The 13,900-nt window shown below is 42.6% G+C and overlaps 1 protein-coding gene across 1 annotated transcript in view; it reads left to right on the top strand.

Annotated features, from left to right (window-relative positions):
* LOC141111717 (uncharacterized) overlaps nt 1-13,900 on the top strand; it is a 491,097-nt gene that overhangs the window by 46,652 nt on the left and 430,545 nt on the right. Inside the window, 2 exon segments of the mRNA XM_073603861.1 lie at nt 11,239-11,364; nt 12,505-12,622. Of these exon segments, the coding sequence (XP_073459962.1) occupies nt 11,239-11,364; nt 12,505-12,622 (244 nt within the window).

Below are 13,900 nucleotides of genomic sequence, written 5' to 3'. Positions count from 1 at the left end.
CTGCAATTAACTCCCTTTTTGGAAAAAAATGGCACAGTCCATAACCTCTTTTTTTTTCGGTCAACAGTTTCCGTAGGTTGCTAGAGGTAAGGGTAAATCCCAAACTCGAGCCCCCACATGTAGCACTTACCCCCAAAGGAGCTGCTGGTTTAGATTGGGCTTACCGTTACCTCGTGTCTGTCACAGGGGTCGCAATGGTGGGGAGGAAAAAAGAGTATCAAATGATGTCTGCACCACTTAGATTCTTTCGTTGCAATTCTTTTATTCTTTGAATCCAAAAGAATAGGGATGGAGGATTAAGGGAGATTCAGATACCTTAGATTGCGAGTCAGGGTATTTCTACTTATCCAGAGGACTAACGGTCTCCCCAACTGGATATAGCAATCACCGGATAGGCCTCTCTCACTGACCTAGCAGCCGGGTACAATGCTTGAACACAGTCTCTGCCACAGACGTGATGAAAAAACAGAGAATCGTTGTGGTCATACACAATCCTCTGCCACAGGATGATGTAACCGAACTTTGATTAGATTTAAGGTTTAGCTGCACAGTACCAGATTCTTTCAGCCAACCCAGCGATACTGTGAGTTATATGATCCAGGTTGCATCCCCCGATTGGGTTTCCAGGCTCCTTCTGAAATACCAGCATACTTAGCTCGGTCATCTCTAGAGAAGTTCTCCCCTGGTCTCCTCCAATCGATCGGCTTCTCCCCGCAGGCAAGACAGCACAGGACCAAGCTCTGGATTAGCAGGTCCCAGATCTCCTGGGCCTACTGCTGTAGTAACAAAGCCTCGGGCCATCCGGCCCTGAGACAGCAGAGCTGCCACGGCACACCCTGGGCCAGGAGGGCCTCCAGGTCGGGAACAACAACCCCCGCCCAATTGGCGCCTGTACCTTAAGTATCCTTACCCAGAATGCACGGCGAGTGAACCACTCCCACCGGGTTATTTCTGAGTAAAAGGAGTACCCAATGCATCCAGCCTGTTGCATTTCCAACACTTACACAGCGACACCCATGGCCAAGTGGAAATTGACACAACCCAGCTGAACTGGTACAGAAACCAGGAAATTTACCATAATCAGTCTGAACTAAACTACAGCTTCAGACAACTTAAATTTACATAGATAGCGCCTGCCCATCAGGAGCAGGGCACTACACAGGATAGACAGGAGGAAGGAGGTGGGGGTCGACTTTTCCACCACTCTAACTCAGTGGGGACAGGGACAGATTTTCTGTTAGGCACTGTAGGTCCCTGTTTATAGGAGATAAAGACAAATAGGTAGATTATAGGTAGATTATCCTTGAATAGCTATTGGCCACACATATTCAATCATTATAAGCAAAAATACAGTCCTCTTATATGAGCCTATTTTACACAACATACTAAGCCAAGTGAAATGACAACATACTTTGGGTTAAAAATGGGTACTGCTCTGGCAGCAAAAGTTCTATCTGACCTTCACTAGGATTGGTTTACTAAATTTTGAAGTGAGTTAAACTGAGGTGAAGTGAACTGAATTAGGCCCTGACATACTGAAACATGTAAAATGCAATATAATAAAGTTGTGTTCACTTTATATATACAATCCTGTATAGGAGAATCTAAAAAATTAAGATTTTGTAGGTTTAGTTGTTTGAAGTGAAGTACACACTAGGTTCAATTCACCATAGTAGGCCCATGTTCAGTTTAGTTCACCTAACTTTACACTTTGGTAATTTAGGCTTAAATTCACTTTGCTTCAGCTCACTTTACACTTCAGAAATTTAGGCCCCAGTACATTTCACTTCACCTCATTTTGCATTATAGTAAATTAGGCCTGGGTTCACTTTGCTTCACCTCACTTCACACTTTAGTAAATTAGGCCGCGGTTCATATGACTTCACGTTACACTTTAGTAAATTAGGCCCGGGTTCACTTTGCTTCACCTCACTTTACACTTTGGAAAATAGGCCCAGGTTCACTTCATGTCACACTTTAGTAAATTAGGCCCAGGTTAACTTCACCTCACTTTATACTTTGGTAAATTAGGCCCGGGTTCACTTCACTTCACACTTTAGTCAATTAGGCCCAGGTTCACTTCACTTCACCTCACTTTTCACTATAGTAAATTAGGCCCGGGTTCACTTCACTTCACCTCATTTTACACTATAGTAAATTAGGCCCAGATTCACTTCACCTCACTTTACACTTTGCTAAATTAGGCCCAAGTTCACTTCGCTTCACCTCACTTTACACTGCTAAATTAGGCCCAAGTTCACTGTACTTCACTTTAGACTTTAGTAAATTAGGCCCAGGGTCACTTAATTTCACTTGACTTTATACTTTATTAAATTAGGCCCAGTTTTACTTAGTTTTATCTCACCCTCTCTCACTTATGACCTGTACACATGATCGGACATTGATTGGACATTCCGACAACAAAATCTATTGGATTTTTTCCGACGGATGTTGGCTCAAACTTGTCTTGCATACACATGGTCGCACAAAGTTGTCGGACTTTCCGAACATCAGGAACGCAGTGACGTACACCACGTATGATGAGACTATAAAAGGGTAGTTCAATACCAAGCGCGCCACCCTTTGGGCTCCTTTTGCTAATCTCGTGTTAGTAAAAGTTTGGTGAGAGACGATTCACGCTTTTTCAGACTCATGGTTTTCAGATCGTTTTTCTGCTGTTCAGTTTGTACTTGTGGGTTTGTATCTGGTTTTCAGTGCGTGCAGTGAGTTCCCATTGGTTTATTCAGCGTGTTATTGTCCGTTAGTTACTGATTTTCAGGTCGCTCTTCACAGGCCTTGCTGTTCTTCAGTGCGTTCTGTTACTTCGTTCTGACCAGCCGTTTTGAAGCCATGTTGCGTGTATGTACTCATGACGTTTCTCAGGACGACGGACCCCATTTTTCACCATTTGTTGGCTTTGCTGACCCCTTATATCAGCAGGCAGGATACCTGCATGCGGCAAGCCATCACTCCGGAGCAGAGGCTTGTCACCAGGTTGCGGTACTTGGCGACGAGGAGAAGCCTGCAGGACCTCGAGTTCTTGACAGGCATCTCTCCCCAGGCTCTGGGGATCATTATCCCAGAGACCTGTTCTGCCATCATTCAGGTCCTGCAGAAGGATTATATTAAGGTAAGATTTATCCTTTAACATAACATTTTATTGTATTTAATGTTTGATAATGTATTGTATTTCTTTCATCATTCCCTAATTACCATGATCGTAATATGCTGTGAATGTCCCCTTTGTCCTCATGCATGCTGGAATTTTTAAATGTTTTTTTCTGTCCTTCATGCATATTTGCCTTCACTTACCTCCCCAGCATGCTCTCCTGGGCCTATATCCACCTCACCTAGTCACTTAAAAATGTATTTTGTTAGCTCCATTGGAGTTCTTTACCCTAAACACCCCCTAAAATGTGTACAAATGTTATCTGTGTCCTTAACTTCTGGCAGAGTGCCAGAGGCATTATTTTTTTGGGACCCAAACTCATTTGGAACCCTCCCTCCCCCCAACCGCTAAGTCAACCGATACCAATCCTCTATCTGCTGACTTTGCCAAACCCATACACACTATACCTACCTCTTTTGTGGTCAGATTTCTGTATGAATTCCCCAAAGCATGTAGTGCAAGGGCCTGCCTGAATACTTTCAAATGGTACTGTTTAAAGTTTTTGTATCCTATTCTTATCTTGATAGGTAATTGCAGAATGTTAAAAATGTGCTCCAATTTGTACAGTGTGTATTCACATTTTTGTATTAAGGCACTTCTTACCTATCCAGTGGCCTGACAATAGTGTAAGTAAGGAGGGGCTGGCCAAAGTAATACACATTTTTTAGGCATTCATCTCTCAATGAAGTGGAGAGGGTTACCTGTCCAAAACATCTCCCCCCCTACAATGGGCCATCAGAGGGGTTGAGGAATCTGATAGGAGGACCTTATATTTTTGTCTTTAAATACTCCCTAAAATAAATGTTATACTGATGTTGGCCAAGAATGTTTGTGTCTAATCTGCTTTCAATGTTTATGTGCAAAATGACTAATTTTATTTTTCTGGTTTGACTCCAGTTTCCTTCCACACCACAAGAATGGCAGACTGTGGCCTCCCACTTTGCCCAGCAGTGGGACTTTCCCAACTGCGTGGGGCAATTGATGGGAAACACGTCCACATCGTCCCACCCCCCAACTTGGGGTCATACTATTATAATTACAAGGGGATCAATAGTATTGTGATGTTGGCGGTGGTGTCAGCTACTTACGAGTTCCTGTATGTGGACGTGGGGAAGAATGTCCGGCTGTTGGATGGTGGAGTCATCGCCCAGACCGAGTTCTACAGGCATCTCCAGAATGGCAGCTTGGGCTTGCCACCTCCATAAAACAATGCGGAAAAACTCCCATTCATCTTTGTTGCAGATGAAACGTTTGTGCTGGGGGACCATCTTATGCGGCCATTCCCTATGAGGACCCTCATCTCAGACCAGAGGGTTTTTAATTACCATCTGGCCAGAGCCAGAAGAGTGATGGAGAACACATTTGGAATAATGGCCAGCCAGTTCCGCCTATTTCTTACACCAATACACATGGCGGAATATAAACTCAATCACATCATCCTGTCTTGCTGTGTTCTCCACAACTTTTTAAGGAGAAATTCTTTGAACTATGCTGCCTCAGTTGGGCCTGAGGGCGAAATTCAGAATGAACCAACCCTGACGGCGCTGGAAACTGGCCATCCTGGCTTGCCCCCCCCCGAGTGCCTTAGAGGTCCGTTTAAGATACCTGGAATACTTTGCGGGTAGGGGGCCATCGATATGCCAGACAATGTCTGAGACATTTTTTAACTAAAAATATATTTGAAACTGAACAAATATTTGCTTTGATTTACTGCTTGGCTTTCTTTTAGCTGTCTCCTCGGTTATCTTTTATGAATTTTTTTTTTTTGGCCTTTTTCTTCAACAGTGCAAACGAAATTTCTTTGACACATAAGGTGACAATCTCTTCTTTGGCTAACTATTATTATTATGTTGTGGGTCTGCTACACACACACCTTGTTTTTGTTGTTAATGTATGTAATGCATTACTGACAAAAATATTAATCATTTTCAGCACCATGACCGAAATTTGGGGAGTCAAATGGCGTGATTGTGTAAGATTAGAAAGCACTGTGGGTATTATTTATTAAAGGAAAATACACTTTGCACTACAAGTGCACTTGAGACTGCACTGAAACTGCACTTGTAGTGCAAAGTGGATTTGCCTTTAGTAAATAACCCCCATTGCCACTGAAAACACTAAATTTACTCCAAAAAATGCGTTGAAAGAAGAAGCCATACATTGTTGATTATCATACTTTTTAATCAAAGCACAATCACATGTGCGTTTATAAAAGGGTTTTTGAACAAACCAACATGTTTGTTGTATAACATTTTTTTAGGTCACATTAACCACTTAAGGACCAGCCTCGTTTTGGAATTTAGGTGTTTACATGTTTAAAGCTGTTTTTTTTTTTTTGCTAGAAAATTATTTAGAACCACCAAACATTATATATTGTTTTTTTCTAACACCCTAGAGAATAAAATGGCGGTCATTGCAATACTTTTTTTCACACCGTATTTGTACAGCGGTCTTACAAGCGTGCTTTTTTTTGGAAAAAATTAACTTTTTTGAATAAAAAAAAAAGACAACAGTAAAGTTAGCCCAATTTTTTTTTATATTGTGAAAGTTAATGTTACGCCGAGTAAATTGATATCCAACATGCTACGCTTCAAAATTGCACCCGCTCGTGGAATGGCGTCAAACTTTTACCCTCAAAAATCTCCATAGGCGACGTTTAAAAAATTCTACAGGTTGCATGTTTTGTGTTACAGAGGAGGTCTAGGGCTAGAATTATTGCTCTTGCTCTAATGATCGCGGCGATACCTCACATGTGTGGTTTGACCACCGTTTTCATATGCGGGCGCTACTCACGTATGTGTTGGCTTCTGCGCGAGCTTGTCGGGACGGGGCGTTTAAAATTTTTTTTTTTTCTTATTTATTTCATATGATTTTATTTATTTTTTTAGAAAATTGTGTCACTTTTATTCCTATTACAAGGAATGTAAACATCCCTTGTAATAGAAAAAAGCATGACAGGTCCTCTTAAATATGAGATCTGGGGTCAAAAAGACCTCAGATCTCATATTTACACTAAAATGCAATTAAAAAAAAAAAAAGTCATTTAAAAAATATGCCTTTAAGACGTATGGGTGGAAGTGACGTTTTGACGTCGCTTCCGCCCTGCAGTGTCATGGAGACAAGTGGGCGCCATCTTCCCCTCACTCGTCTCCATGCACAGCTAGAGGATAGACGCGATCGCCTCCGCCATTACCAACGGCTCCGATAAGCGGCGGAGGGCACCGGATCGCGGCAGGAGGGGGGCCCCCTCTCCCGCCACCGATAAAAGTGATCTTGCAGCGAATCCGCTGCAGAGACCACTTTTATCTTGTAGCCGACCGCCGCTTGAAAACGGGGATACCGGGGTTATGGCAGCTAGCTGCTGCCATAACAATGATATCCGCCCCCAAAAAAGGGACGTACATTGGCGTGCGGTGGTCAGGAAGTGGTTAATGATAAATGCCCTTTAATAGGTAAAACAGGTATGTTTAAACCCATAAAACAATACACAACTCTGGAACTTACAAAGTTCAACTTTTATAAAGTGAAGGCAATATCAGACATGAGTATGTACAAACTGTGTTTGATATTGCGTTCAGCAGATGGGGTGATGTCCCCCCTGTAAAAGCCAAATTTTGAAGATGCATACAAATTGCCTAATGTCAACATGTGCTAGCTGCCATCATGGGGGATCAATGGACGTGTTTTGTGGGTGCAACCCCTTCCTCTCAGCTACTTTATTATCGAGGAAGGGGTTGCACCCACAAAACGCGTACATTGATCACCCGTGATGGCAGATAGCACATGTTGACACACTGTGTGCATCTTCAAAATTTGGCTTTGAAAATAAGTAAGAAAATTTGTCAAAAAAATAAATAAGCTGAAGCAATTGAGGGATTTCTGGGTGTTTTAGATTCTCCCTAAAACATCAATGATGTTCTTCATTTTGTTTTGAACATCATTGATGTTTTCCTTTAGGTTTTCTAAATCTCTATTACACCCCATTATCTCCCCGATGAGGATCTGGGCACTTTCACTGGTGAAATGACATTCCTCTTCCACAACATCTTCAACACCTACAAAAAAAACAAACAAAAACACACCATGTATTATAAATATGCAGGCATACATCTCTTACCTGAGGCTGTGGTCGCAGAAACTCACCTGTTATGACAATTTCTACAACGTCTCCCTCCTCCTCCTCTGGTTGGGTTTGGGGGATTTCCCCTTCTTCCTGAGATGGGGGGTCCTTGGTGTCCTCTGATGAGTGGTGTCCTCCGGGTCTTTTCTCCCCTATGTGAACAAAAATAGGTATACTTAGCACACAGATATTTGATGGCAGAAATAGGAATATGAAACATTGCTTGGAAGTGGGGTACAATTGTCTGTTTTGGCAGTTCCAAGCTGAAGAAATTTTTTTGTCCTTTGTAAAGCTTGAATACTTACCTGTTTTGTGCAAGCTTCACAGATGGAGACACCCCTATAGTATACATTGGAGTACCTGTGTGGGCCCCCTACTAATAAAAAGGGTGTTCTTTTGTCCCACACTAGTGCTCCAGCGTCCAGATGTGTAAACAGCTGCTGAGTGTCCTCTCCTTACACAGAATCTAGTTTGCATTTCATTCTAGTTACAAACCTATCTAGACAACAAACTTTTTTTAATCGAAGTAGGCCAGAAAAAGGTTATTGAACTGCATCTGGCCAAATCATCGTATTTTAGTGGCTGAACGAACAATGTTTCCTACGAACGATTAATGTGCCCATGAACATGAAAGTTGCCATTTTAAACTGTGCAACAGTAAAGAAAAGCATATGGAGCAGCACAGATGTAATAAAAATAAAGAATAGGAACACAGGACAACTACTTACTTTTTTGCAGCACTCTCTGATCCTTCTATACTGATTGTGCTCCCTTAATTTGAGGTCCGACCACCGTTTCCTCAGTTGATCCTTGGATCGTCGTACCCCAAAATGCCTGTGCAGACTCTTTACAACTTTAGCCATGATCTTGGCCTTTCTCACATTTGGGTTGCTGTAAGGTCCATACTTCCCATCATAGTCGACCCTTTTCAATATGTCCACCATCTCCACCATCTCAACAAAGGCCATATATGATGCCTTAAATCGCCTGCAGGATCCAGACGTTTTTGGCTCCGGGCTTTCCCCCTCCTCTTCGTTGTTGGAATTATCACGCACCTATTGTCTCTCCATGTGCTCTCCCCCACTGCACCGAAAGAGAAGGGACAGGGAATAGACTAGAAAGAACATCAGGGGGGGCGGAGTTTCACGCATGCGCAGTGTATATAAAGCGTAACACGCATGCGTCGTACGTACGATCTGTGAGCGGAGGAAGTAGTATCGGAAGCGAAGATCGTGATAACAAAGGTACCATTTTAACTTGGGCCTATACTGCTTATAGATTGAGGCCTATGTTGGGACAAGATTAGAAGAGTTTAGCCTGACATTAGGGTTTGTCTTGTGTTGTGTCTTGCAGAGAAAATGGATCTAGTCAATGATCATGAATTTATGCCAATATTCATTGATTTGTTCAGGGAGCTGCCCTGTCTGTGGCAAGTAAACCACCCCTATTATAACAATAAAACAAAGAGGAAGGCAGTGCTGGATCAATTGCTGGAATTTATGAAGCCGGTGATCCCCACGGCAGATATCCCCTATTTGAAGGCCCCAATTGGTGGCATGAGGAGCACTTATCTTAGGGACACAAGAAGGTCCAGGATTCCCTATGACAGACTGCATTTTCTGGCAGGCCAGACTGAACCCAGGCCAGCACTCTCGACTCTTCCTTCCACACTTCCTCCCCCACCAGCTGAGGCTTCAGAAGCCCAACCCGGGCCTTCCAGGCAGCAACATGTGGAGGAGCCCAGCTTGAGCCAGGTATAGCATTCTTCTAAATATTTCTGTTTGTCAAATTAATGATGTTAAATCTATGTTAGTTTTGATAACTAATTTCTGATTTCACAAAGTGTTTTACATATCAATAGACAGTAGTGGCCACAAATGATTGTGACAAGAATGAAAAATGCTGAGCTCAGAATGATAGTCTTTTCTATTTATTAACATTCAATTTGCAACAGTCATGAGATGAAAATTGTGTGTTATTGATGAACCAAAAACTAAAACGATGTCCCTTTTTCATACACAGGAAAGTCTCAGCCAGGAGATAGCAGGGGTAAGTGGCAGCCAGGAGGTGGCCGGCCCAGTAGCCTGCCTGATACCCAGGTCCCTCCCCTCTGCCTTCCACAAAAAAGTGTCAGGAAAAGGAGTAACGTGAAGGAGGCAGCAATTGGCCTATTTTGGATGGCTACTGCGGCCCTCAGAACCCTCCAGAGTCTTCAAGAGGACTTTGCCTATATTACAGCCTGCAAAATGCTGGAAATGGAGGAGTGCCAACGCCTAATATGTGAGTATCTCATCTTACAAGCCCTAAATAAGGGGTTGAGGGGCCAACTCACAAGCCAAAGCCACGTTTGTGAGTTCAACCATGGTCCTCCTCCTCAAGGTCCTCCTCCTTCTCCACCTGCTGCCACACCTCCAACACCAGAGACACAGCCTGGAAGGAAGCGTGTAAGGAAGACCAGAGAGTGATGGCCCTGGGTTTAGTCTGGTCTAGCAAAAGATGCAGGCTGTGGTAGTACCACAGCCTGGGGACATACATGTCATCTCCTGCTGTTCCTGATCTCTTGTAGTCCTGGACCGGATTGTGCTCACTATTATAAGGACCCCTCAGGCCACCAATTTTGACTGTAAAATTATTGATGTGTACCCTGGGGTACAAAGGCTTCGCAAATTTCACCAGTTTATCCAGCGTTGCCTTCTTCCTTATTTTGTTATGACCCAGAATAAATGGCTATTTATTTTTCACAAATACTTGCCTATGTGTTTTACTTCAAAAAGGACAGTTTGTTTGGGAGTAGGCAAGTACATTTCCAAAATACAATGCCAAATTAACAAGGGACACCAACACCAACCAATCTCCTTGAGATTCTAAAATACAATATAATAATGGTGTTGTGGTAACTTGACACACAAAACCCACAAAAATAATTATGGAGATCACCAAAAAAAAAAAAAATAACAAAAAACAGGAGATCTTGATTAAAAAAAACAAACAACAAATTATCAAAAATATAAAAACATAAAACCCAAACAAAATTCGGTAGATCTGACAAATACAAATATTATATTCATGAAATCACGAGAAATAATAAAGAAAGAAGTTTGTGAGAACTCTGTGTGAATATAAGCAGCAAAACCACTTCATTCTTCTAGCTTTATAAAGAAGAAGAGAGTGCGCTGCATTAAACAATTTAAAACATTGCAGCATGACGAAAGTGCTATATCCATTACGAATGCTATTTTTACCGGACTGAGCAGGTCCGTCTCAGAATTTCTTCTGAGCATGTGTGGCACTTTGTGCGTCGGAATTGTCCACACACGGTCGGAATTTACGCGAACAGATTTTGTTGTCGGAAAATTTTATAGCCTGCTCTCAAACTTTGTGTGTCGGAAATTCTGATGTAAAAAGTCTGATGGAGCCCACACACAGTCAGAATTTTCAACAACAAGCTCCGATTGCACATATTCTGCCGGAAAGTCCAACCGTGTGTACAGGGCATAAGTATGAGGAGCACCCCTTCACAGGATTCACAGTTTAAACCTGTTTACATCTACTTAGAACTTCAGAACATTTGGGCACAAACAAAATAAAGCTGGCAACACACACACATATTTTCATCTGTTTGATCAAAAAATGAAAGTGTATGCAAGCCAAAACTTATATTTTCATTTTGAATACCATTAGATTAGGGATTAGGAGTTTTCTTTTCTGTCAGTAAGAGTGTGGCCGGAAGGAAACCTCCCAAAATGTGAAGTTCTCATTCATATATATATATATATATATATATATATATATAGATATATAGATATATAATATATCTATATATAATATATCTATATATCTATATATATATATATAATATATCTATATATCTATATATAGATATATATATATATATATATATATTTATTAGTGATTGGATAATGTAAAAATGTATTTATTCTTTTTCTAGCAAAACGATGTCCTGCCAATATGATTTATCATGAGAGTGCCTCCCCCTGCAAGAACTCCTGCTTTCACCTAGAGATACACAGCTTGTGTGAGGAGCACTATATGGATGGCTGCTTCTGTCCTGAAGGTGAGTACCATGGGGCTGATATACCAACTACACGGTCACACTGTGTTCTTCTTAACAATGTAATATGCAATGTGTGGGTTCATATGGAAATATCTTTCGTACCTCTCATGATATCCATGTTTCAGTGGACAGAGATCTTGCTTTTAGTATAGTTTTTTTAACATGTAACTTTCCGGTTTCCCCTGTTACTAAAAAGAAAAACTAAGAAAAATTAACTGTGAAGCATTTTATTTTATTTTGCCCCCAAACCAGTGGAGTCTCTGTAGGATTTTTGTTGGGAAATTTCTCCAACTGGGACAATAACAAAAACACATGAGAGGTGAACGGTTCTAATTAGTGCTGAACTGCACATATCTGGGTTCAGTTTGAGGCAGATTCAGCGAATATGACCAAAGTTCAGGTGCTGAATCTGAACCCCATTAAAGTCAATAAGAGCTGAATGTTAAAAGTTAATATCAGCCATTTTCTAAGCTGGCTACTGCCTAGGAAAAAATGTACCAAAGCAAAAAAAAAAAAAAAAAAAATTCAACTGTTTAGAGAGAGCAGTAATTTTAGTAATGCTTACAGTGAAAAATTAAAAATTCAAAATTCTATTCAATTACTGGCCTGAGAGATGCCTTGACCCTGCCTGTGAAATGGCACATCTGTGCAATGTATACAACCCACTACAGCAAAATGACATTTACATAACAAAAACAAAAGCCCCTGGTGAGGTCTGTGGGCAAGGGCCTAACAGAATCTGGAAGTCCCTTTTAATTCTAAAGAGCCCCCCAGATACAGCCGCCCTATGTGAATCAGTAAGGGAACATTGTATCCCTACTCATTCATGAAAAAAAGGTACCCACACACATACACAGATTTTGACAAGTCTATTAATAAAATTAAAAAAAATCTCAAAAAAGTCCAGTGATGTACATCCACCATCAATTGCATCATCCAGCGAGTCAATTACAATGACCGCTGACCCACCAGAAGAAAAAAAAGGAGATCCTATGCAATATAGGGGAGAGGGATGAGAAACAGGGTAGGGAGGATTAGGGGATTTGAAAGGGAAATTTGTATTAAATATTATTATTGGTATTATTATTTGGTTGGGCCAAAGGCTTAGGAGAAATTTCTATTTGTTTTCCTTGTTTTCAGGCACTGTACAGGATGACTACACTGATAAAGGATGCATTGCGGTTAGTGAGTGTCACTGTAAACACAGAGGGACTCTGTATGCTCCAGGCGAAAAAATGCAGAATGAGTGTGATGAATGGTAAGCATTTCTTGACAAACATCAGGAAAAAAGTTAGATAATCTGTTACTTAAAATTCTCCAATAGGTTTACATTGCAGGCACCTACAGGTGTCTACACATGTCTGTAGTGGCCTCCATGTCCCCACCACTATAGCCAACTCCCGGCCCTTCTAACCACCCTGGCCAATGGGAAAATGTGGGAGGCAAGAAAGGACTTACAAACATCAACGCTACCCGGAAGTGTATAGTCACAATGGCCTGGGCATCTGCCACAACTGGATTTAGGATGGTGTATAGGTATATGTGCAGGGATGGACTGGCCATCGGGACTACTGGGAGATTCCCGGTGGGCCGATGGCTCAGAGTGGGCCGGTTTCAGCCGCATCTGCGGTGCTCGGCGATCTACCCGTCAACCTCCGACAGCTGGCGCCTGACTGGTAGATCGTCTATCCCCATTGGCTTGTGACATCATCTGGGATAGACGAGAAGAGAGGAGGAGCCGCCGGGGAGCGAGCAGCGCTGCGTAACATGAGAGAGAACTTACTACAGACAGACGCTTCCTGCGCTACTCTGCATACTGGCTAGTAAGATCCCATGATCTGCCCTATAATGTGCCCCCTGATGTGCCCTATAATGTGCCCCCTGATGTGCCCTATAATGTGCCCCATCATGTGCCCTGATGTGCTATGTGCCCCAATGCGCCCCATAATGTGCCCTGATGTGCTATGTGCCCCATAATGTGCCCTGATATGCTTTGTGCCCCATAATGTGCCCTGATGTGCTATGTGCCCCATAATGTGCCCTGATGTGCTATGTGCCCCATAATGTGCCCTGATGTGCTATGTGCCCCAATGTACCCCATAATGTGCCCTGATGTGCCCCATAATGTGCCATGTGCCATAATGTGCCCTGATGTGCCCCAAGCCCTGATGTGCCCCGATGTGCCATGTCCCCCATGCCCTGATGTGCTATGTGCCATGTGCCCCGATGTGGCCCGAGCCCTGTGCCCTAATGTGCCATATGGCCTGATGTGCCATGTGGCCTGATGTCCCCCATGCCCTGATGTGCTATGTGCCCTGATGTGCTATGTGCCCCAATGTACCCCATAATGTGCCATGTGCCATAATGTGCCCTGATGTGCCCCGATGTGCCATGTGCCCCATGCCCTGATGTGCTATGTGCCATGTGCCCAGCTCCCTGATGTGCTATGTGCCCTGTGCCTTGATGTGCCATGTGGCCTGATGTACCCCATGCCCTGATCTGCCCCATGCCCTGATGTGCTCTGTGCCCTGATGTG

Source organism: Aquarana catesbeiana, linkage group LG11 (assembly GCF_042186555.1).
Source record: "Aquarana catesbeiana isolate 2022-GZ linkage group LG11, ASM4218655v1, whole genome shotgun sequence".
Taxonomy (NCBI): Eukaryota; Metazoa; Chordata; class Amphibia; order Anura; family Ranidae; genus Aquarana; species Aquarana catesbeiana.
The sequence above is the reverse complement of the archived record's forward strand: the minus strand, read 5'-3'. Positions and strand labels throughout refer to the sequence as shown.